Below are 24,048 nucleotides of genomic sequence, written 5' to 3'. Positions count from 1 at the left end.
CTTACAATTCTACTTTTAGTACAATAAGAATGATGCAGCATCAGCAAATATCTATGTGGAGTTCAAAATTTCATGAATTTTTTTTTAATTTTGTCTATAACCTTTCTTGATGTAGCAGGTCTATGAATCTCAATTCAAAAATTAATTTTAAGTAAAATATATATAAAAAATCTCAAACTAAGAAAAATTTATAGCCCAATGTAAAAGAATTATGACACTTAAATTTTCCACCTCAATAATAAGATAGTGAATGATAACTATTAGGCTAATGAGTAATTATCAATTTCCGATTTCTATTATAATTAGACGAGAATATGAAGATTTATATATGAGGATGTGCATTAAAATTCCGTATTTTTAGACTCATCTTAAAATTTTTCATTCTATACCAACTTCTCTCTCACATTTTTTTTTTGGGTATTCCATAAATATAATCTATCATTCTTTTAAACCGTGAATCATTATTTTTATACCTATGTTGTAAGCTTGTAAAAGGAGGCCTATCTATATCTATTTTTATTTTTATTCTTGAATTGAGGCCCTATTTTATTTATGTTATTCGTGCATATTTCAATTTTTTTTTTAACTCCAAGATGAAGAAGATTTGTTAAAATAATAACTAGAAATTTAACGTAAACGATAAAAATTATACGTCAGAGATCAATAACAATAACAATACGGTCAAGATGAAATATTTAGTCGCAATTTTCTAGCAAAGTACTTTTACGAGGATTAGTGTCGCATCAACAACACAATTATTCAGGCCGTTTATAATATTTATATAAATTGCACTATAATTAAAAATAAAAAAGGCCATTGGTGCCATAATCAGCATCCCTCTTAATTATATATACGTAATTACAAAGGCGTTTACCGAACATGACCACAATAACCTCATACAAAATGATCATCAAGAAATCATGCGCACAGCTAATGGCTAGACCGTAATTCGCAAACTTCACAACCAAGCATACCTGGCGGCCCGCTGCGGATGCCATCTCGCAACACGTGTCACGATTCTCTTTTCTCTCAGGCATACACGCGCGCACAACACATTTGTTTCTCTGTGACTGCTTCGCAACCGTCTCCTGGCGTTGGCGCATTTTCACAAACAGTGAATGTGCAAACTTCATCTTCGATGGTGCCTGTGCTTCAACGCTACTGTATTACCATTCTTCGTTCCACGCCATTCCTATCGTAGCCAATGAGGAATGCCTTCGCCAATCTCAACCGCCACCGCCGTCGCCACGTCACATTTGCCTCCAGAAGTAACGCTCCTGCTTTTCACTCGCTCAATAATTAATTTAATTCTGCGTTTTTCAATTTTGTTTTTTGTTTGAAATAATGAACTTTAACTCAATACAAATTGTATGAACGAGGAAATAGATTTGGAAATAGGTAACTTCTAATTGTAATTTCATATGGATACTTTGCTTGAATGTTGTCCTGTCCGTATATATTGAGATTCTATTGATTTGAGGTTTGCCGACAGAGACTTATAGGATTTTATGGATGCTAGCATTTTAGCTTAATGGTTTATATGCCTTTACTTAACAATAACTTTTATTTCAGCTTTACATCGTGATAGCGCCTTTAACTACGATTTGTGGAAATGTACAACACTGAGAGACTTGAAAGATATTGGACTAGCAAGAAGGGAGGTTATTTGGTTCCCCTCATGCTTGTTTCAAAAAAATTTGTAAGTTCCATGGAGTTCTTGGGCTCTGGGATTGCATAATATCTGATTTATGTCATGGTTCAAGTTCTTGGTTCTCATGTTCTGATGAGGTTCCTTGCAGATTTTCTACCAGTGTCCATGGTGAAAGGCCTTCTGGAGAGTATGCTAGGTGGAGGAAGGAATCACTAGAAAGTGAATTTGGGATTACTCTCGGAGCTTACAGCTCCAAAAGTGCCTCCATTTTTTCTCGTTTTGGCCCATTCTTGGCTTTTTATAGAGCAGCAATCATTTCATTCCATGTTTTGAAGTTGGCCATCTGGCAGATATTTGTGCATGACATAAATAAGCGTGCTGTTACGGTAATTTTTAATATTGACGCAAACTATACTTTTAAATTTTTTGGATATAATCTCCAGTTGGTCAATGCTTGAAGATTTTGTTAAACTGTGATGTGTGAAGAAATAGCAAATATACTATAATTACCGTTCAATCCATTGCAGTTCCGCAAAACTCTAGTCAGCTTGGGGCCTTTCTACATCAAGGCAAGTTACTCTTTTTCTTAAATTCTGTTCATGCTTATAGGTTTGACCTCCTTAGCTGTATCTATTCCTGTAATTTTTATTTTAGTTTATGAATTCTTGAACAACTGTTGACTCGGAACTTTGGTCCTTCCTCCATCAATCTCAACTCTAAATATGAAACATCATCTTTCTTTGTTTGTTTACATTTCTGTGTGATAGCCAAAATGGAGTTGGGGAGTACTAATTCACCTAAACAGAAAATTAAGCCACTGAACCAGTCTCGAAGTGATTGGATAAAAAATTGCAAGTTTCACTGATTTCTTTTTTATTTACAGCTTGGACAGGCTCTAAGCACTAGACCGGATGTATTGCCACCTGTATATTGCCAAGAGCTTTCCAAATTACAGGTTGGCAACTTTATCCCCTAAGCTTCTTTACTGTGCATCATGTCATCAATATTTGTAGTTTTCACTTCACATGTTTCTTTTTCAGTTTTTCTTGTTTCCATTATTCTTGAACTCAAGATCCTTCTATTAATGCTAGGACCAAATACCCCCATATGCAACAGATGTTGCAATGAGATCTATTGAAACCCAGTTGGGTGTTAAAGTTTCAGAAGTTTTTGCTGACATTAGCCCAAAGCCTATAGCAGCAGCATCCTTGGGCCAGGTTTATAAAGGTACAAGAGTTTTTACCTTTAAAGATTATGTTCGATCATTTTTCCTGTATTAGTACTCATACCAGGATAATGCTTTTTTTTGCTTCAATTTGTAGCTCATCTTCATTCAGGAGAACTTGTAGCTGTTAAAGTACAGAGGCCTGGAATGCCACTATCATTGACCCTGGATGCAGTGTTATTTCAAATGATTGGTGGCCAATTAAAGCGATTTGCCAAGGCCCGTAAAGATCTTTTAGTTGCAGTGAATGAGATGGTGAGCCTTTGTACCTCAAGAGCATAATTTTCTATGTATTTTTGGTCAATTATTTTATTTCACCTTGATAATTTCTGCATTTCTAGATATATTAAAAAGTTTATTACCGAAAAAACCATGCATTAGATACTTGGCAAGAGATCAAGGCATTTGTCTTTCAAATGTTTTAAATAATTGTTAGATAAGAAGCACCACTAGTTTGAGATCCTTAGATTGTAGTTTCACATTGTTGACATTACTCCTTAGATTGTAGTTTCACATTGTTGGCATTACATGTGTGTGACTCATGAGATGGAAAATGAACTATTTTTGAGCCTTATGTTATCTCTGTTGCCGAGCATTTCCTTTATATTCTCTTTAATAATATGTACATCCTTATGGACATCTTCAGGTCTCTATTGAATGCACAGGTCAGGCACATGTTTGATGAAATTGATTACATCCTAGAGGGGAAAAATGCTGAACGCTTTGCTTCTCTTTATAGTATCTGCCCATGTAAGTTTCTACTCTATAATGTTAGACTCTCTTAGCCGTGTATGTGAGACTGCTTCATTGACAATGCATGTCAGTCTACATTTTAACGTTTTTACCTGTATTGTCAAAAATACTTGTTTACAAGTGTTCATTTAAGGTTAAATTTATGTTACTTTTGATGCTTTATTGTTTAAAGGAAAAAGAGGTGAGGTGGTTATGTAACTTGGGGGAGTATTTTACAGGAGGATCATGCCATTAGGTCTTTAGTCTTTTTCTGGAGCTAGGCTGCCTGCTTTTATCAGGAATTATTTTTTGTTGATGTGCTGGGTCATTTGGTATATTATTTCTTCTTGTACCTCTCTTCTGTGCTCGTGGGTGTTAGCATGTTAGCAGCATCTTTCATTGGTCATTTTGGTACACTTACTTTAAGCATATCAGGTGTGAGTTAAAATGTTTTTCTTTATGATGAGCAGATGATCAACAAAAGCATGGTAAAAAAGCTTCGGTTGCAAATAATGTCAAAACCAACAAACACAACTGTATTAAAGTGCCAAAAATATATTGGGACCTTACCTGCAAATGTGTGCTTACAATGGAATGGATAGATGGAATTAAGCTTACAGATGAAATCGGCCTGAAGAGGGCCTCTTTAAACAGGAGGAAACTAATTGACGAGGTAATTCATAGTGGCAATAATTCACTATGTTCTGTTTTCTATTTGTCCTACAGTTCTCATAGTTTCGATTGGTAAAATTATCATGTGTGGTTTTGCTGACGTACATTTGATGGTTTTTAAATTTATTTTCTTTTTCGATTTGGCTTCACAGGGATTATACTGCTCTTTGAGACAGTTGCTTGAGGTGGGATTTTTTCATGCTGACCCTCATCCAGGAAATCTTGTTGCTCTGGCTGATGGCTCTCTTGCATATTTTGACTTTGGAATGATGGGTGATATTCCTCGCCATTTCCGTGTGGGACTTATTCAAGTGGTAAGATACGTTCAAACAGGAAAATCTCAACATAATTATTCCCATTAAGCTGTCTTGTGTATACCTTTAGCAACAAGAAATCTTAGAAGGTTCTTATTATGTTTCCTGTTCTAGGATATGACACGCTAAATCTTATCTTCACACTAGACATATAGACGTGCATTGGAATGTTGAACCATATTGTGATTTTTGGCTTTCTTTTCAAGTTTTTACTCTTTTTATTATTATTATTATTATTATTTTGGTATTTATCATGTGGTATCTACTGTGTTATCAGTAGTTTGTATTATTCTCTTGCCTGTGATGATGCCAGAAACTGCTGTGCTATTCATTGCCTGAGATTGTGTATATTTAATTGATTTTCATTTCTTTCAGCTAGTGCACTATGTTAACCGTGACTCTCTGGGTTTGGCAAATGATTTTCTTTCCTTGGGATTTATTCCTGAAGGCTTTGATATACAAGCAGTTTCAGATGCTCTGCAAGCATCATTTGGTGATGGGACTAGGCAATCTCAAGATTTTCAGGTTTATTCTTGAAGTCTGTCTTCATTTTTTTCTTTTTTTTTCCTTGGGGTTGCTTCATGTCTCCCAATGCAGTTTTCGATTTCTGAAGTATGAGAATAACATGTGTCTGTTCCATCTCAATTGATAGAACTATATGCACTGTCCTTGAGGATGAATGCTTAGTAACACGCAGAAGCCAACTTCAGTTGTCTTCAAAGTTTGCCACTTGTTTAGAGAATCTTGTATTCCTGGCCTCTTCTTCTCATCTTACTAAAAGTTGCTTCTGTAAATTCTTGGAATAAGTGAACAAATCATTGAATGAACTTTCTTTGGATCTCAGGGAGTAATGGACCAATTATATGATGTTATGTATGAATTTAATTTCTCTCTTCCGCCGGACTATGCTTTGGTGATAAGAGCACTTGGTTCGCTAGAGGGCACAGCAAAAGTTCTTGATCCTGATTTTAAGGTCATCGAGAGTTCATACCCTTTTGTCATCGGGAGGCTTTTGGCAGACCCAAATCCTGATATGAGAAAAATTTTGAGGCAACTTCTTATTCGTAACAATGGATCGATCAGGTGGAATCGCCTAGAGCGTTTGGTAAGTCACCTCTCCTATTGGTTTTCCTTCATACAAACCAGTTCTTACTTTGCTATACCACTGGATGATTAGCTGCTTCAAATGATATTAAGGCATATTTATGTTGTTTCAGATAGCAGCAATATCAGAACAAGCATCTGAGGAGATTACTAACTCTGAAGAAAATTTCTCACAACGCTTGGGATGGAAATCGTTTGACATGCGTGCCGTCGTTGCTGCCACAGAAGATCTTTTACTCTTTATTCTGTCTGAAAAGGGCCAGATGGTGCGTGTTTTCCTACTCCGTGATATAATTAGAGCAGCCGATACATTTGTTCATGATGAAGTTTTTGGTTGCATTTTAGAAAAGAAAAATGAAGCAAGGCTGACACCAGAGACTGAGGTTTGTGTAATTCCTTGTTAGTTCATTTTGTTGCTGAACTTTATAATGTCGTGCTTCAGCCCTATAATGTTTGGGTATGTTATGGATGCTGCTTTATTTTCTAAATCTGCAGAGGCAGGCAATGCTCACACGTGTGGTTAATGGATTTCGATCTCTCCATCAATCAGTAAAGCTGGCACGGGAGGTGTGGATAGCAATGTTTGTTCGCATGGCAGTGAAGCCTGAGGTTTATAAATTCAGTTTTGACATTGTGTCAGCTTTGTTAACGCATTTTAGCCACAAAGTTCCAGAGGCTTCATGGGTTTGTATGTCTAGACTGCTTCACAAGTTGGCAAAAAACGACTGCTCAAATAGAAGCTTATAGCCCTGTTTCCCTACTTGGCCAATTCTTGTAATTCTATTTATGGTTACACTTTGCTTTGGTGGAGCATATATTTGTTAGCAGTTCTGGAATGTGCATATGTTTAATCAATTGTAAAGAGTGAAACAAAGCTAGCTTTAACTTTTATGGCTAAGCAAAGAGAAACGTTGGAGGTCTCAATTTTTATGCAAATTAAAAGACTGAAGTAGAGGAGGGGGCAATCCACATTCCTTGCAAATTCCTCATGTAATATGTACTTCGATCTGTTTGTTTCTAAGAACCGGGGCTGGACTTTCGAAGTACCCATATTTTTAAGATTGAGGAGAAAGAAAATTGACCATATGGGTTGGTGTGTATGATGTATTCCTTATTCTTGGTCCACTGTAGTCTTCAGATCTCAGCAATCTAGTTGACCTCTGTGTAAGACAAGAAACAAGGACTGGCTACTCGACCCATTGGTCAAATGGTAAAGACTTTCTTATCATAAAGGAGATATATGTTCAAGCCAGTATTGGGATTTATCATTTCTTGTAAATATTTGTTTAATATGTTTGGACCTAGATTTTTGAGTTGTACTCGGTAGATCCTCACGCTAACTTAAAGTTGTATGAATTTAACCTTTTTATAGTATTTCACACATCTAGTGAAACTAGAACCTGAGACTTTAATTTTAAGAAGGCTGTTTCTTACCATTAGAAATAAACCTTGAGTTCAAACTTTTGGAGTAGGCTCTTAGACGGTACTAGTATGTGTTTAACATATATAAACTTTGGTACTAGTACTTAGCGGAATAAGATTAAACTTAAATTCTTTTGTATATTGATTGTAATATATGAATAAGAATGTTAAAAAGTATAAGCATGTCCATTTATCAAACCTCAATAGTAAATTGACATGTGTTTCCGCTTCTTGGTGCAGCAATTTTAGACTCTAAAAATAGTGGACGGTGTTAATATTGGTGGACTGGGTACGAACTCTAATCAAGCTAAAACAGTGACGTGTTCGAGCTGAGTATCCTGAGATTCAATCATTCAAATCAAATCTAAAAGTGTTCCATTCAAACTATTGTTATTATTTTTTTTACAAGAAAAAGAATTTGAATATATATAATTGAGAGACACACATCAAGTGTGCTGTGGAGGTGCCACATGGCAATCAACTTAACTTCATGTTCAAAGTAATTACAAAATGTAGATCCCAAAATTTCTCATCAATTGCCGTATGGCATGTCCCACTCAGGCACTACGTTTCCCATGACGTAAGGGAAGACAGTAGTTGTTACAGTGGGGTCAATTTACAATGCAAGACTTGGCAACATCACTATTTTAGTAGCTATTTAATCACATTAGTTACAATCCGATCGCTATTGTACGCGAATTCAATCAATACGATAATTTGGCTCATTGATGATAAGGGATAACAATTTTTTTTTTTTATGGAATAGGATTTTCGAGATAAGATTAAAACATATTTTTATTTTATCAAAAAATATAAGGATGTGAGTGAGATTGATAAATCTCGTCTCATCTCGTCTCATTATCGATTAAGAATGTGAATTTTTCTAATCATAACGAGATCTCGCAGGATCCCATCTCTTTTAAAATAAAATTGAGACATATTTTTATCCTAAAAAAATATAAGAACGAGAATGTAATATTTTTTCATCTCATTTACATATACGAAACGAGACTAAAATTGATAAATTATATCTCATCGTGTTCCATTACCAACTCTATTGATGATAAACGATAATCTCATATTTCTGGTCTTTTCTCACTTCGATTCGTTTCTTATTTTCGACAACGCAAAAGCAACATCAGACTACATTGCTATACAGTAACGTGATGTCGCTTTGTTTTACACCGTGCTGGGCATTATCGAACCAAAAGGCTTTGAGTCAATCCAAAAAAACGAAAATAAAAATTTTAAAAAGAAAGAACAACCAGTCGATCAAATCTTTAATTTCAAATTTTTAATCTTGACCAAGTAAGTTCTTAAATTTCAAGTACATTTCTTTCCCCCAAAAATTGAATATTAATTACTCAAAGTCAACACATCATTTAGATCAGTCGATCAAATCTTTGTACAACTTAAGAAAAACTGCCCAATTTATTAAATTCACCGGAAAGAAAACTTACCATGTACATCGCAACAAACCGTATGACGCTACGCTACCATCTGCATGTTCGCCACGTGTCCCACCCACCTCCAGATAAATACGATTTGCAAATTTGGCATTGACTCAGTCCTCTCGTAAGCTTGCCTTCAGCTACGGCGACGCGTATTATCTCACTCCCCCCAATTTTGGCATGAAGTAACTAACCCACTCCATTTTTTCTTTCAATTGCCGAATAACCTGAGAAATTGTGAAAATTGCCCAAATTTAAGATTAATTTGCAAAACTCTCTAATTTTAACTATTATTTCAATTGTAGCCAGAGAAATAATTCCGATGATAATGATGCCCATGACTAAGATAATGCCTATATAGAACATATCATTAATTATAGTTTGTATTAGAAGGTTAACCCTATACTATAATTCTATAATAAAATTAGTAGTTATTATATTTTTTTCTTCCATAATCCAACTTCGTAGTTAAGAGAGAAAATTTAACATCTAAAGAAAAGAGTAAAAACAAAAAAATGCTATAAAGAATATGGTTAGAAACCTATAATATCATCCATTATAATATATAAATGTCTAATTATAAGGTTGACCTTAGTAGATTAGTGCATTACATACACTTAAAATGTTAACTTAATCATAACACTTACTTAGGGGGTATTGTTGTCTAAAATGTTATTTTTCTCTTTAAATAAAAAAATAAGCAAAGTATAATTGGGATCATCTTTAAATTAAATGAAATTTTAGGGAATCTATGTAAATTCCTCAAATTAAACACACAATTTCGGTTTTTTTTTTTTAATCATTTCGATTTTGCTGCTGCTGTTGTTGTTGTTGTTATTATTGTTGATATTATTATTAATATTATTTTTATTTTTATTTTTATTTCCTTCAAGTGTGGTTCTTGTGTGCTTGCGTCTTCAATTCACAACAAACCAAAACCGAAACTGAAACAAAAGAAATGAATCACTATTGAATTCATCATCGTCGTCATAGTCTCTCTTTCTAAAACTTCCTCTCTCGTCTTTTTCTTCTTTGTAACGCGTTTTAAACGCGCCGTATCTTTTCTTTTATTTTCTTTTTCTCTGTTATGGCATTTCTTTTCACTTCTCTTCTTCAGGTAATAAACTCTCTCTTTCAACTCATTAATTCATTTTTTTTTCCTTAATTTTTTTTTTAAAATATAAATTTATAAAATGCATATGAATTTAATCAAAGGATCTATCATCCACGCATTTGCTTTTATTTCTGTTTCTTAATTTGGCTTTCGTTTTTTTGTTTCTGCGCAGGTTGAGCTTGATAATTCGTGACATTGAAATGATCTAACGAATGTGCAATCACCTATTGTAACTAACCAAAACGCTGTCGCTGCTGTAGTTATTGCTTTCGTTGTTATTAATTTATTTTCTCTTCCGAGTGGTTAACGAATTGGAACTTGAAGCGAAACCATGGGGTATTTGAACTCGGTGTTGTCATCTTCAAGCCAGGTTCACGCCGATGATTCGCCGGCTAGCGGCGGGGGCCTTAGGTTGATTCTTTTACTATTATTGATCTTTGTGTTAGATCCAGAAAACTTATTTGGTTTTACCTTCTTTTTTTTTTTCTTTTGGCAATTATATGAAGTGTTTTAATGGCTTGCTTGCATGGGTCGTGTTTTTCTACTTTACATGTTGAGTTACTGATGATGCTCTGTCTAATTTTGTGCATTTATTATGAATTGCTAGAGATATATATGTGTTATGAATGTTGATGTTATGGACTCTTTGAAAACATTTGCTTGTAAGTAAACTAATTTCATGTATTATGTTACCTTGAGGAAAAAGTTTTTGGTGGTTTGAGTTCATTTTGGGCAAAGCTTGGGATACTTCTTGATTTTATAGGTTTTCTGGGATGTATTATTGGTTAAGAAATTAAAAGAAAGTTGGAAACAAGAGTACGATAAGCAGAAAGAGTGTGAAGGAAAAAATGATTTTGGCTGGGTGTTGGGATATCATTTGTTGACTTTCTTTTTTGGGATTTTTTGTCGATTGCAATTAATGGAACTTGAAGCTCCGAATTTGGAAAGGTCTAGCATGTATTCTCATGATGTTCTGTTTCTTTTGTTGAGTTTGCCCGTTTCTTGTTGTGTATTAAATCTCTGTGATTCTTTCTTTTTAGTAGTCTTGTCGATATGCGGCCATGGTTTGTCATATTCGGCGTGTGCCACTCTTATTTTGAGGGAACCATACTACTTTTTGGTCCACTCTTTCTGGGATCTTGTTCATTTTTTCATAAAATGTTACACTGTCATTCTCCCAACATTAAATTGTCATGCGGTGTTGACTGATATCTGAAAAGTGTTTTTTCGATTTTCTAGAGGATATGGTCTCGTTTGTTCTTGATTAACGGATCACATGTGGTTTTGCTGATCTGAAGTAAGCATTTGGCTTTAAATATTGGAAGTGCCATTAATTTTGTCGCTGAAATAGCAAAAGGCAAAGAAACAAATGGAATGAATCTTTTGAAATGATTACTCTGCAATGAAATTTTTGCCATAAAAATTACTTGAACTTTTTTCTGCCCTAAAACAGCAATATTTTAATGGTCATTTTTGTCTGCGTCTCTAAATTAGTCTATCAAACTCCCCGTGGATTGTTGATGTTGACTCTTAGAGACAGTTGGACTTCATGTTATGAAAAATAAGGGGCAAAAGGATTGTTTGACTGGACTTTCTAGTTTGCCATTATTGAGGATTTGGTTTAGTTCTGATGCTTTGTGATTGATATGCAACTGTTTCCCATGAAACCTTGATATGAACAAGGAACTTAATATAGTTATATGTTTCCTTTGAATATCATCCTGAACTATTAGAGTGAATCTGACACCAAGTACGGTCTATTTTATGGCAACAGTCAGAACGGAAAGTTCAGCTACGGATATGCGAGTTCTCCTGGCAAGAGGTCTTCTATGGAAGATTTTTATGAGACCAGAATTGATGGCGTCGAAGGAGAGATAGTAGGCCTCTTTGGAGTTTTTGATGGTACTCTCTTTCTTCCTTTTTTAAACTCTGTTATGTGTTGATCTTGTGAATATGAAAAGATAACCTTTCAGAGTATAGACTTATAATGAGATTGATGAAGGAAGTATAATTTGAAGTAATACTAATTAACTAAGTAAATTATATATGGCATTCACTAATCACATGGAGGTACTTTCCCTTTAGTTTTGCTTGAGATGAAACAATGTGCATGTTTGAGGATAGTGTGGCTATTCAGATATGTTTAGATTCCTATTTTAGTCTCAACTTCTTGGTTTCATAATTCCTTCTGTTCTGTGGGATATGGTTTATTATCTTCTTCCACCCAGATGTTGATCCTCTTCTCAAGATGTATTAAGAGAATGTAAAATTGTTAATAGATTGTGCCTCCTTATGTGATTATCTGTGGGATGTGGCTGAAGGGATTTTATGCAGATTCTTGAAATTGGTATCTGCCCCAATGTGGTTGCAGTGCTTGAAGCCATTTGCCAAGGGCAGTTATTGGTTTTGGTGAGGGATTTAAAATAGTGGACTTTATGGTGAGGTAGTTCCTACCACAGGTTTAGCTTTTCTTGCTAGGTGTCAGTAAGAAATAAGGCCTTGCTATGAAGCATGTAAAAGGCATATGATGCTAGCTAATTGTATATGGTTCTGGCATTATCTCTGCCACATTACAACAAGTACTTAGTTGTACAGAGTTTATGATTGGTAATATTTCAAATGGTGCTTTCAGGTCATGGGGGTGCACGAGCTGCTGAGTATGTGAAACACAACCTCTTCAGCAATCTGATCAGGCATCCAAAGTTCATATCTGATACCAAATCGGCAATAGGTTATATACTTTGTAACTAATAATGTTCTATAAGTTTAGTTTTCATCATACTGATTTCTTGCTTTTCTATAATTGCTCCAAATCTCCAGCTGATGCATACAGCCACACAGACTCGGAATTTCTGAAGTCAGAAAACAATCAAAACAGGGATGCTGGATCTACTGCTTCCACTGCCATCCTTGTTGGTGATCGCTTACTTGTTGCAAATGTGGGTGACTCCAGAGCTGTTATATGCAGGGGCGGTAATGGTGAGACTTAAAACTCATTAGGTTTTTTTTTTTTTTTTTTTTCCTTTCAAAGAAGTTTAATATTACGGTTTGTTGTGACCTTCCATGAGCTTGGTCTTCAAGCTTCTTGACTGGTTTGAAGTGTTGTCTTGATGGGCTACATCTCTTGTAGAACTATGTTTGGATATGCACTTATTCATATACGTAAAAACATACATTCATTCATGCACATATTATACATATATGTGGATATATTATTACTAAATTTAAGTTATTACGTTTATACTGTTTGATAATCTTTTCTGGATTTCTTTTTTCCCTCTATTGCGATGGTTTTGACTTGTTAAATGATAAACTTATCGAAAAATATATTGTGATTTCCTGAAGCTATTGCCGTATCGCGAGATCACAAACCAGACCAAACAGATGAGCGTCAACGGATTGAGGATGCAGGAGGGTTTGTGATGTGGGCTGGTAAGGATCTTACATAACGAGTCACAGTTGTTCTCTTTGAACCACCGACCGTTCAACCAGACATTTTGTATTTATGACTGACTATATTACTGTTAGGAACTTGGAGAGTGGGAGGAGTTCTTGCCGTTTCTCGCGCATTTGGTGACAGACTCTTGAAGCAGTATGTTGTTGCTGATCCCGAAATTCAGGTCTGATACCTGATGTTGAAGTTTATTTTGTTATAAATCATACTTTGTCTAAATTGATAAATGATCGGGAGATAAGGTTTTGATTATACAGACAATGAATATTCAGATAAATATGAGTGAAAAAGTATAGGAAAGCTGACAATCATTAGCCTTCTGTCCATCTTTTGTGCATATTTTAGCCAATGATATCTCTTTGATTATTGCAGGAGGAAGTTATTGACAGCTCCCTTGAGTTTCTTATCCTTGCAAGTGATGGACTTTGGGATGTCGTCACAAATGAGGTTTGAAGCATTTCGTTCTCTTCTTATAATACCTTTTTTAAGTGTTTTTCAGTCCAATACAGATTGATCTAGCTTTGTCTCTGAATTTATTTTTGAAATCTCCATTGAATATACATATTGTGGAGGGACAGCACATGGTTAATCAAACTGTATAACATGCTTTTCTAATTTTATCTGTGCTTCATTATTTTCTCAGGAAGCTGTTGCGATGATCAAACCAATCCAGGATCCAGAGGAGGCAGCGAAGAGGCTGATGCAGGAGGCATATCAGAGAGGCAGCGCAGACAACATCACCTGTGTCGTTGTTCGGTTCTTGGCCAATCAAGGTGGTTCATCCTTTCCTGGCTCTGCATGAACATCCTTTCATAGCCACCGCTCTGCTTTTGTTCTCTACATGGGCATCCTTTCAGTGGTCTACAGCTAGTAGTCATAGAAAAATTACAGTTTCGTTGTACTTTGTAATGATAGAACATGAACAAAAAGCTTACCCCGGCCGTTAATGTGTATTACGTATTATCAGTCTCTGGAATAGATGTGTCCGAAGTTTAACATCTGTTCTCGGTCCTCGAAATGTAGCTAGAAATGTGTATGTATGCATGTGTAAAGAATTGGCAAAGACTTCTAAAGTTTCAATTTCCTATGTTGTAAATGTAGATGAAACACTTCTGTTGCTCATAGTTTAATATGCGTTTTCATTTGTTTTTGGTAAGTCCATAACTTTCACCCTCTGTTTGGAATGTGGAGTTTGACCCGAGTGAAATGATTTTCTACTAAATGTTAGATCACGGTTGTTACCTTATCTGACTTTGATGTGAGCATTTTGCAGAATTGATATGGCATGGGTTGCAAACCACACAAATAAACATGTGCTGTGTACCCACGCAAAAAGAGAGAGAGAGAAAGGGGGAGCACTCAGATTAGTGTGAAGCTATCTCGTCAAGGCAATTATGCCATTACGTACGACGAGCGAACCAATGTGCTCTCTTCATCGTGCTCTTTTAAGCCTTTCTAAAGGTGGAAATGAAAATAAAGAGTAATCTTCTTTTCAGCTCAACAACTCCAGGCCTCCAGGCTCTAACCATGAAAGTTTGTGGAGTGGCCTTACTACCGGGAACTACCAGTTTTACAACCCCTGGAAAATAGACATAGGTAATCAGATCAAAAACAGTGACTTAAAAGTGTCAAGAAACAATAAACAGCACGGAAGACAATATGTATATTTTGTGATATACCAAAGCTCCTAGATTAATTCTATTGATTGGACCATGAACTCAAAACTCTAATTTCTAATTATCATTTTCGATCAAGAATTTTCTTAATGTGAAATATTTTAGTACCTGCAACATTGGGTGAGTACGATTTCATATTCTTCCCCAGCGTCACTAGCTGTGATTATGGAGTTTCCGGTGGTGGGATCACCTCACAAACTTTCATAATAAAGAAGAAGGTTGGAGCGTGCAGGCTTGGACCTGTCAAATTACAAGATATATATATATATATATATATATAGTGCGGGATCCCCCACTGGAACAGCATCCGGGATGGCTTTTGGATGTAAATTCAAAGGCCAACATTGGCTGCATATGGTGGGCTTCACCAGGTGCAGCCAACAAAAAAAAAAAAAGAAAATTTTGGGGCCGTTCGATTTCAATCCAACGGCCCCCAAATGATCCCCAGACACCGTTTTAATTCGGGAATTCCGAATTGGAACAATGCCCTCTATATAAATATATATATATATGTTGTTTTAATCCGGGATTCCCGCACTGGAACAACATCTGGGATGGCCTTTGGATTTACATCCAAAGGCCAACATTGGCTGTACATGCCCACCATGTGCAGCCAAAAAAAAAAAAAAAAAGATTTGATTCCCGACACTATTCCAATATGGGAATCCAGATTGAAATAGTGCCCCATATATATATATATATATATATATATATATATATGAATAGGAGTATTTAAAAAATAATAATTAGAGGTAATTAAGAAATGAGAGTTGGTGAGATAAATTAAAATATCAGTACCCCTTATAAGTTTTTAGCCAAATAGTGAGCCGGACTTAAATAAAGGCTTTTAGCCACTGAACTTTAAACAAAGCTTCCAGCAATTGGACTAAATTTTTAGTGAGCGAACGAATCCTTCCTGCTACTTTAATTGTATGCCAAAATTTGACTCAGCTCACTTCACCAACTCAATGACCTCATCCCCTCTTTTGTGGTATCATCCTCTCTCTTTCTTCTTTTTTTTTTTTTTCATTTTAAATTGTCGTATTTGTTAGAAATCAAGACAATCACAATGCAATGGGAAAGGCCAGTGATGAGAGCTTATATATACTGATTAATGGAGTCTCCTTTCAGTTTATTTAATTGTAAATTATTGAAATCATAGCGTCGTCAAAGATTGACTCTGCCTTGCTTGTCAAGGATTGGAATTGTGTGACATAAAACAATTTTTTTTTTTTTTATGTGGAAAGTGGAACACGCATTTGCCTTGCTTGCCAAGAATTGGAATTCTGTCATAAAAAAACAAAAGCCATAAAAGTGGAAAAAGAAAAGAAAGTAACAACCGAAACTTGATAAGCACGACTACTGCACTAGTGTCACAAGGTTTTACATTGTGGTGGACTTTAATAACTGATGAATTTTGCCACCGTCTGTTAAAATTGAGGGAGCCATCAACTAGTTTGTTTCTTCAAATACTAATATGATGTTTAATCACCAACGAAAATTTTGGTACTTTCGGCATATCCTGTGAGAGTGAATACAAACTCTGCAAGAATATATTGTGTAAAGAAATATATCTCGGAGGGTTGATCACTAACTCTATTTGGGTTTTATTTAGCACTAAAGTTAGATAGTTGTAGTTCAGTATTAAGCGTTCGATAAACATTAATTATTGTGACTTAAAAACTAAATTGATTTGAGGGTCCAACTATGTTGCAACTGTGGTATGGTACCACAGTTGCTTTCAGCGATTAGATCCAGCTAATGTACTATGGATCCAACGGGCAAAAAACGACATTGGTACTATACCACAGTTGCAACATAATTTTGCTCTTTATTTGATCCACCACTTGTAATTATACAATGTAAAATACATAATACTTTCATTATTTTATTATTTAAAAATAATATTTATTATGCACTATTAATGTTTATTTTATAATTATAATTTTTTTCAATAATAATAATTATTTAAAAATTACTAACTCTTCAGTACCAAACAAACAAACCTTAGTCCATTGCGATTCTTTTTTTTTTTTCTAATTTGTTATTTGTTTGCCAAGTTCAAGACATCAAGTGGCCTTTCAACTGGCTGCCGCATTTAAAATGATTTTCTTCGAATAATTTTCGGGTGGAATTTTGTTTTTGATATAAATTATGGAAAGTCAAGCGCATTAAGTTGGATTTCTTCCAAAGTGGAGTTGAATATTCAAACATGGCAGCCGCATTATCGGGATTTAAAATTGCTTTTGCCGAATCGGTAAACCTCAAATGTAAAAAAAAAAAAAAAAAAAAAAAAAGATGGTCAAATGGGCAAGAAGGGCAAAACCATATTTTAATATTTCCAACACCCTCTAATCTTTGCATCACGTTACCTATCAGCATTCAGAATTTGATACACCTAAAAGGATTCAAATGTTCAGATTAAAAAGAGGGTCAAAAAGATGATCCATGAGCTTTACAGCCCAAAAACATCATCATGATCATCATCACAGGTTCATTACAAAGCCACAAAAAAAAAAAATTAGTACATGAAAACTTCTACAAATCGACGGTCCAGATCGCGTCGATCAAACACGTCTCATTATCACCTGTTTATATTTACAAAACGGAGAGCAGGAAACACTTTATTGAAGACGGAGACCAACCAAAAAAAAAAAAAAAAAAAATTAAAACGACGGAACGATGCCGAATCCGTAAATGCTACTACTACGATCGGCCGGTTCCACTTCGAGATCCGTACGCTTCGCGAACCTCCCTTTGATCCTCGGCCTCATCTCCGCATACGCTTTCCTCGAAGCGTACCGTATCGTCTTCTCGAACTTTCGATTCTTCCTCTTCTCTCTGTACCTCAACACCCTCGCCTCCCTATCCGCTGCCGAAATCTGCACCACCGTCTGATTCCCTGCCTCCACCCCCACTCCTTTGCCGTACGGATTCGTTATGTCCGTCATCGCACTACTTCCATCTGGCACCACTCCCACCTCCAACGATGACGACGACACCTGCATCCCCCACAACTCCATTTATATTATTAATGCAATTTTTTAAGATAAATAAATAAATAAATAAATAAACAACAAAAAGCAAAGTAAAACGAGTCTAAATAAACAAAAGGGAGGAGGAAGAAAAAAGTTAACTTACACTCTGACTGAGGCACTGCGAGTGAGAGTTGTAGCCATAACCGTAAGATTTGGAGCCTGGAAAATCGAGGTCAAAGCATGCATCGTTGACCAAATGGCCGTTAGCGTTAACGTTTCTGGTTTGTACGGGAACAACACCGTCAGTGCCCGAACTGTTTTGCTCCTGGGCTTCTAGCTTCGTATCCACATGCCCGTACTCTAAATCCAAATACGGATCCATATCCGGGAACACATACGGCTCCTGCGCCTGACCCGTGTTCAAATCCGCCACCTTCGGGATCGGCAGCAGCCACGAAGCCGCCTCTGCTTCCTCCCTGCTGACGTCACCGCTTCTCCCGTCGACGTGGTCCAAGTAGCGGTCTTCGTCTAAGAAGTTGACTACTCCGCCGTTGCCTTGCTTGACGGCAGAGGAGTCGACTGAGTCGTAGAAGGGTGTCACGGGGACTCGCTCGTGGCGCCGGGCCAGTGGGTTGGCGGAATGGATGTCGCGGTCGCACGTGACGCAGAGCGCCGCAGCGTCTGCCTTGCACGTGACGTGGGCCGGTGCCTGCTCACACACCTCGCAAACCCAGACACGCGCGTGGCGCGACGCCAGCTTGTTGGCCGCGTGGATTTTGGTGTCGCAGTTGACACACAAGAACGCCGAGTCGGCCCGGCAGAACACAGTCGCTGTTGCCGATTTGCACGAGTCACACAGCTTGGATGCCATTTCTCTCAACGCAACGAGTCAGTTCAAAAATTTTAAAACACTCTCTCTCTCTCTCTCTCTGACTTGCTCTCTGTGTAGTTCGCCCTTTTCGTTTATTACACAAATGCTGAAATTTCCGACTCTTGCGTAGAGTACATGGGCTAGGTGTTCAGACTCGAGAGTAAACAGTCAGTGTCTTAGCTATCTGGTGGGACCAGGGAGATCTGGAGAATACCCAATGAGAGGAAGCCACATGGTCGAGGCTTAGCCAGATAAATGGATTGTATAGAGGCTTGGACGTGAAAATTGAGTTTTGCGAGGGGATTAAACGAAGGAGCTGCTGTCGCGTCGGTATTAAGAGTCGGGACCACGTTGAGGCGATGACATGGATTTAAATGGAGTAAATAAGATAAAGATGGGGGGGCAGCATAGCAAAGGGACAAAAACGATTGAATGAATATTGACAATGGCTGTGGGTGTGGGTGTGGGAGTGGGAGTGGGACCCACAGGCATTGCCACAACTCAAGAATTGGCAATCGAGTAGTGAAGGGACGGATGGAGACGGAGGGTGGTGACCACTGACCACCATATCCATGACCGTGTCATGACTATGGCTTGGCAATGTGGTTTGGGATGCAAGGTTATTGTACGATGTGTAGCAGCTGGACACTGTTCTGGGGTGTGCCTTTTAATGTAATTTTGATCATGATAGCTAGGGTCAGGAATTAATAGTAGTGGGCCGTCCTAATAAAAAGACTGATTAATTTGATCGGAACGTTTTACGCATTGGGATAAGGTTCATACTTCATGTTTTAAGGCTGAAGGTGTGTGTGTATTCTCGCCCAATAATTAATCCACTAAAAAAGTTTAGGTAGGTTGAACTTACCGTACTAGCATGTTTAAGTTGTGATGAAATTCACCAACCACCATTTGATCGTTGATAATGTGCACTCAATTGTCTTTTTTTATTTAATGAAATATCCTTATTATTTAATCAAAACTATCAATTTTTAAGAATTATACTTACCTATCATTATCAGCATCAATATTTATTTTATAAATAGGGTTTTTTTTTATTACTATAAATAGGGTTTTTATTTCACCATGCACACGCACAGAACCTAAAGTGGTTAAAAACGCGTCGCGCGCATATGACAAAAATACAATAATGAAAAAAAAAAAACAAAACACATTTTTTTCATCTGGCCATGTGAAAATCTCATTCATACAGCGTGACGCCCACAAAATTGGTAAAAATTGAACCACTTTAAAAGCAGCCGTACGTACAATCAATAAACCAGAATGATGAAAGTTAAATCAGCTTTGGATAGACTGCGTGCAGTGCCCAGCTGTTAAAAGTTACATCATGCATGTGTCACATGGTTGGAGTTTTCCACTGCTCCCCTTTTATAAAGACTACTTTCGTTCGGTTCAACTTCACAAGGTTGGAGTTTTCTTCTCAAAAAAAAAACTTCAATAACAACTCCACCCATCTCTCTCTCTCTCTCTGGGTCTCCCCTTTTCAATTAGTCCTACTGCAACAGCTAAAAAGTCTTTGGGAGTTGAAAATTGAACCATTTGCTTTTTCGGGCGTTCATATGAAACATAAGAATACACTTCACGTTTACACACAAGGGCAGGTTACATGATTGTTGTGTTTCAACATTGCTTTTATTGCCTACTCAAGTCAAGTGAGGGAGGGTCAAGCAAGGGTTTGTTTGCGATTGAGATACTGTGTAGGTGGGGCAGAATCATTTAGCAATTAAGCATGAGTGTGTAGAGGAAAGAGTTATATATCCAAGCTGCATCCTACAAGAGCTAATGTGGGTAGGAAGTCCCAGTAAAAATCCAGTGTTTACAAAACATTTTATGCGCTCTCAAAGTTAAATTGAATCAAAAGAGAACCAAACATACCCCAACTGATTGAAGCACACTACTAATGCACGGACGACATGTTCTTTCATGAAGACTAAGAAGAGTTTTGTTTGGCACCAATCTTTCCTACTAAGGCTACAACATCCAACAAAAATGAAGAAAAAGGAAGAAAATAAGGCGTGTGCTTCACTTTCTCGGCCATAATGAGTATCTAATATCTTTCTCCCATTAATCATCTTTCTACCCCACTTTTTGATCAATAGAAATGATACAAACTCCAACTATTAAGGGAAGACCATATTGGAATTGAAAGATATGGAAATCCAATCATACCCAGCAGCGGTGATACCACTTGTCAGTCCTGGACTGGAGATTGACATCTTGACGGTATGCTTGCCCCATAAATTTCACAAATGAAGTTAACTGCCTCCAGACTTGAGAGTATTACTCAACCTGCAGTTTAAGTTATCATTAACCAAATGTCAAAATAATCACAAAAGATTTCACTAACAGGCAAGAAACATAGATGCAATGCTGAATTTAAGATGTCAGTAGGTGCAAGTACATTTCCCAAGTTTTAAATAGATGACTTTGTTCACAACCAATCTCAATTGGAGCTTCAAGAATGAGCATGCACCTCCACTTTCCAACAAGAAAGAGAAATGGTGTAAGGAGGAACAACGTTAATACAACTATATCTCAGTAGGTCCTATAAAATCTAGGTGACAGTGGCACCAAAAGCAGTAAGAAACCAACTTGAATGAACTTTAATAGTAGAAAGCTCAATCAAGATTACTTATAGCGTGTAAAATTAATTCAGTCGCCAATGCAAATGCCACATTTCAGACAGCCGGATAGGGAACAATGCTTACCAGTCCATGCCTTCAAAGAGGCCTTCACCCTTTATTGCACAAGTTTTAAAAATGGCCCACTGGCGGTTTTTTATTTTGTGCAACTCCAAGGCCTCAGACACAGCAGCATCATCAAGTGCACCAGGGAGGTCCTGTTCGTATGAGAAACGCTTCAACATTAAGAATTATTTAAAAAAAAAAAGTTAAGAGATTCCCGTTGATGACTATTTTTTAGCCACGATCGAAATTATTTCAGCGCATTCCCCTTCTAAGCAAGATATCTGGATAATGGGAACTCTAATGTAAAGCAGCTAGAGTAATAAACCAATTTCAGACTTTAAGGATGTATGTAAATGTCAAGATTTTCGAAATAATTAATTGTTGAGAATAGAAAAGAAACAATTGTGACCTGCTTGTTAGCGAAAATGAGGGCAACTGCACCTTTCAGCTCTTCCTCCTGTCCAAAGGTGAAATGACATACATAAACATTTTGATAGCCCATTAATCTTTGAAAAGCATGCAAGTTATTCACAATTTACGGCAAATACGAGATGATAAATTATTGTCCCTGACTCAACAGGAAACCAATGAGGCAGATTATTTCTCTTATTTTAAATTTCAAAGCTTTAACGAATCTGGCTAATAAGGAAATCATAATGAAAAGTAATGTTAACAAAATCTAATGGTCCAAGACTCCAGGTCCAAGTATAGTATGCCAAATGCTATGTTCAAGTTGAGAGGGAGATCCAATCTTAGCAGTATACCATACAGTAAACCACCAACATGCATCACCAGCTAATTAGCCTTTAAATCTATGAATCAAAAGGCAGTAAATAGGAATTAATTATAAATATATCATCCTTTACTTATTGCTGGTGGTATAACTATATACTTCTAAAATTGCATGAGAATACCTCTAAAATTGCATGAAATTCCTCTTTGGCTGTTTGAATTCTATCAGTGTCACTTGAATCAACAACATATATCACAGCTTCAGTATTTGGGAAATAGCATCTCCAGTATGGCCTGTAAGAAAAGGAAGGTACAGAAATCTACCTCAGGAAAAAAATTATGAGGTCAGTTGTTTGGAGTGGCACACCATTTACTGCATGCTGAATCGCTCATTCAGAAAGCAAAAAATATAAATAAATATGATCATTGGAGAGACAAGCAGCTTTTAGTGTCTATGTGGCATCTATCGCATGGTATTTAGAGATAAAGCCAAGAAGCCTGATTACCATTTAATTAAAATTTCATCTTAAATCAATATTGCCAGGCATTTACTTGCAGGTTCAGAACAGAAAATACAGAAACAATACTCTCAAAAAGAAGCAGAGTACAAATGGATTACCTTATGCTTGTTTGCCCACCTGTTGCAATAAACCACTAGTCAATTCAACTATGAAACAAACATGAACACTTCAGCTGCATAAAAACGTAATGACTTAAATGTAACAACTGAACCTCTTTCAAGAACCTTAAACCCAACACGAGAACAGTTGAGAGTGTAAACCACTATGGAAACTTATTGACAGCTCAGTTAACTCAAATTGACCTTACTTATGCTATTAAAGCAAAATCCCAATGGGTTTAACTAAGATATGGACTAAGGGTATTGAGAGGTTTTGATTATTAATCCAAAGTCGCTGTGGAATGAAATTGCTGATTGTCAAGAACAAGTGTGTGGATAGTTAGTACATATTCAAAAGGTAAGTAGAAGCGCAACAGTTACAAACATAAAATAAATAAGATTCACTCAACTACTCAGTAGCATAATCAAAGGGTCTTCTCGCATGGTTGCTATCGATCAGTTTAACCAATGAATTGTAGTAAAAGGTTATGAAAGAAAATAATTGACTTACCTAAATCCCAAACTTGGAACTTGATGTTGTTGTACTGTACCGTTTCAACGTTAAACCCAATTGCTACATCCAATCAAAATCAAAAACAAAAATGCCAAATCAAGTGGCCCATCAGAACAAAATTAAGTACTAAAACTAAAGCTTGGAAATTGTTAACTAAAATAAAACCTACTTGGTATTGTGGACACTACTTCTCCCATTTGTAGCCGATCTGTATCACACAAATTCCCAAAATTATCAATAAAAAAAGAAAAACCTAAAACATGGGTACAGGGAGGGTGAGAAGTTACAGAGGATTGTGGTTTTGCCGGCATTGTCGAGACCGAGTACCAGGATTCGAGCTTCTTTGTTGCCGAAGAGAGAAGAGAACATTCTACTAAACATTATGCCCATTTTTTTGTTCTGATTTTGTAGCTGTCAATCGCTGGGGATATTGCTCCTCCTAATCGATGGTCGATTAACTTTCGTAACAGCTCACTCGAAAAAACTGCTTGTTTTATACAAATGGAAAACGAAATTTTGTAACTATTGGAAACTGATTTTTTAATATATAAATTAGGGTAATTTTTAGGGACCTCCCCTGAGGTTTGGCGTATTGACACTTAGATAGAAAGTATGACCGTAATTTTAAAAACCTCCCCTGCCGTTTGTATTTGCATCCAATAACTGTTAGTGGATCAACAAAATGACCAAACTACCCTAAGGCCAAAAAGACACGCTTGCGGCACTGGCGACCAGTAGGTTGCTGTTCGTTAATAGTATGAAATATGTATTGCTCCCAGCACGCTCATGAAATAACAAAAATAACTCACTGCAT

At 36.6% G+C, this 24,048-nt stretch overlaps 4 protein-coding genes across 4 annotated transcripts; 2 read left to right on the top strand and 2 right to left on the bottom strand.

Annotated features, from left to right (window-relative positions):
• Positions 1-848: 848 nt before the first annotated feature.
• On the top strand, positions 849-7,027 carry LOC18054226 (uncharacterized protein slr1919). The gene is made up of 14 exons (XM_006450170.2): positions 849-1,268; positions 1,573-1,699; positions 1,800-2,037; positions 2,179-2,220; positions 2,535-2,606; positions 2,743-2,878; positions 2,974-3,131; positions 3,542-3,626; positions 4,079-4,281; positions 4,433-4,594; positions 4,970-5,119; positions 5,439-5,699; positions 5,812-6,081; positions 6,194-7,027. The coding sequence occupies exons 1-14, from the start codon at positions 1,205-1,207 to the stop codon at positions 6,443-6,445; spliced, it is 2,220 nt and encodes a 739-aa protein (XP_006450233.1). The 5' UTR covers positions 849-1,204; the 3' UTR covers positions 6,446-7,027.
• Positions 7,028-9,414: 2,387 nt separating this feature from the next.
• LOC18054225 (probable protein phosphatase 2C 59) lies at positions 9,415-14,269 on the top strand. The gene is made up of 9 exons (XM_006450169.2): positions 9,415-9,688; positions 9,858-10,096; positions 11,460-11,587; positions 12,318-12,416; positions 12,506-12,664; positions 13,031-13,117; positions 13,214-13,305; positions 13,512-13,586; positions 13,783-14,269. Exons 2-9 carry the CDS (start codon positions 10,017-10,019, stop codon positions 13,939-13,941), a joined length of 879 nt encoding a protein of 292 aa, XP_006450232.1. The 5' UTR covers positions 9,415-9,688; positions 9,858-10,016; the 3' UTR covers positions 13,942-14,269.
• Positions 14,270-17,203: 2,934 nt separating this feature from the next.
• On the bottom strand, positions 17,204-19,033 carry LOC18053964 (zinc finger protein CONSTANS-LIKE 4). The gene is made up of 2 exons (XM_006450164.2): positions 17,957-19,033; positions 17,204-17,817 (listed from the first exon to the last, which is right to left on the bottom strand). The coding sequence occupies exons 1-2, from the start codon at positions 18,662-18,664 to the stop codon at positions 17,482-17,484; spliced, it is 1,044 nt and encodes a 347-aa protein (XP_006450227.1). The 5' UTR covers positions 18,665-19,033; the 3' UTR covers positions 17,204-17,481.
• Positions 19,034-20,554: 1,521 nt separating this feature from the next.
• On the bottom strand, positions 20,555-23,731 carry LOC18053963 (ADP-ribosylation factor 1). The gene is made up of 8 exons (XM_006450163.2): positions 23,522-23,731; positions 23,404-23,442; positions 23,232-23,294; positions 22,721-22,739; positions 22,284-22,395; positions 21,779-21,826; positions 21,391-21,521; positions 20,555-20,971 (listed from the first exon to the last, which is right to left on the bottom strand). Exons 1-8 carry the CDS (start codon positions 23,622-23,624, stop codon positions 20,938-20,940), a joined length of 549 nt encoding a protein of 182 aa, XP_006450226.1. The 5' UTR covers positions 23,625-23,731; the 3' UTR covers positions 20,555-20,937.
• Between the last annotated feature and the right edge of the window lie 317 nt (positions 23,732-24,048).

Source organism: Citrus clementina, unplaced genomic scaffold (genome assembly GCF_000493195.1).
Source record: "Citrus clementina cultivar Clemenules unplaced genomic scaffold, Citrus_clementina_v1.0 scaffold_1, whole genome shotgun sequence".
Lineage (NCBI taxonomy): Eukaryota > Viridiplantae > Streptophyta > Magnoliopsida > Sapindales > Rutaceae > Citrus > Citrus x clementina.
The sequence above is the reverse complement of the archived record's forward strand: the minus strand, read 5'-3'. Positions and strand labels throughout refer to the sequence as shown.

What these genes read in the sequence shown, in the direction of transcription:
- LOC18054226 (XM_006450170.2), top strand. Translation starts at nt 1,205, where the DNA reads ATGAGGAATGCCTTCGCCAATCTCAACCGCCACCGCCGTCGCCACGTC. An exon ending in TGCTTGTTTCAAAAAAATTT is followed by an intron (nt 1,700 to 1,799) that starts GTAAGTTCCATG and finishes GGTTCCTTGCAG; the next exon opens with ATTTTCTACCAGTGTCCATG. An exon ending in TCTTTATAGTATCTGCCCAT is followed by an intron (nt 3,627 to 4,078) that starts GTAAGTTTCTAC and finishes TATGATGAGCAG; the next exon opens with ATGATCAACAAAAGCATGGT.
- LOC18053963 (XM_006450163.2), bottom strand. Translation starts at nt 23,624, where the DNA reads ATGGGCATAATGTTTAGTAGAATGTTCTCTTCTCTCTTCGGCAACAAA. An exon ending in CGGCAAAACCACAATCCTCT is followed by an intron (nt 23,443 to 23,521) that starts GTAACTTCTCAC and finishes TGTGTGATACAG; the next exon opens with ATCGGCTACAAATGGGAGAA. An exon ending in CTCTTTGAAGGCATGGACTG is followed by an intron (nt 20,972 to 21,390) that starts GTAAGCATTGTT and finishes CTTAAACTGCAG; the next exon opens with GTTGAGTAATACTCTCAAGT.
- LOC18053964 (XM_006450164.2), bottom strand. Translation starts at nt 18,664, where the DNA reads ATGGCATCCAAGCTGTGTGACTCGTGCAAATCGGCAACAGCGACTGTG. An exon ending in CGCAGTGCCTCAGTCAGAGT is followed by an intron (nt 17,818 to 17,956) that starts GTAAGTTAACTT and finishes TGGGGGATGCAG; the next exon opens with GTGTCGTCGTCATCGTTGGA.
- LOC18054225 (XM_006450169.2), top strand. Translation starts at nt 10,017, where the DNA reads ATGGGGTATTTGAACTCGGTGTTGTCATCTTCAAGCCAGGTTCACGCC. An exon ending in TATATGCAGGGGCGGTAATG is followed by an intron (nt 12,665 to 13,030) that starts GTGAGACTTAAA and finishes GATTTCCTGAAG; the next exon opens with CTATTGCCGTATCGCGAGAT. An exon ending in GGGATGTCGTCACAAATGAG is followed by an intron (nt 13,587 to 13,782) that starts GTTTGAAGCATT and finishes TTATTTTCTCAG; the next exon opens with GAAGCTGTTGCGATGATCAA.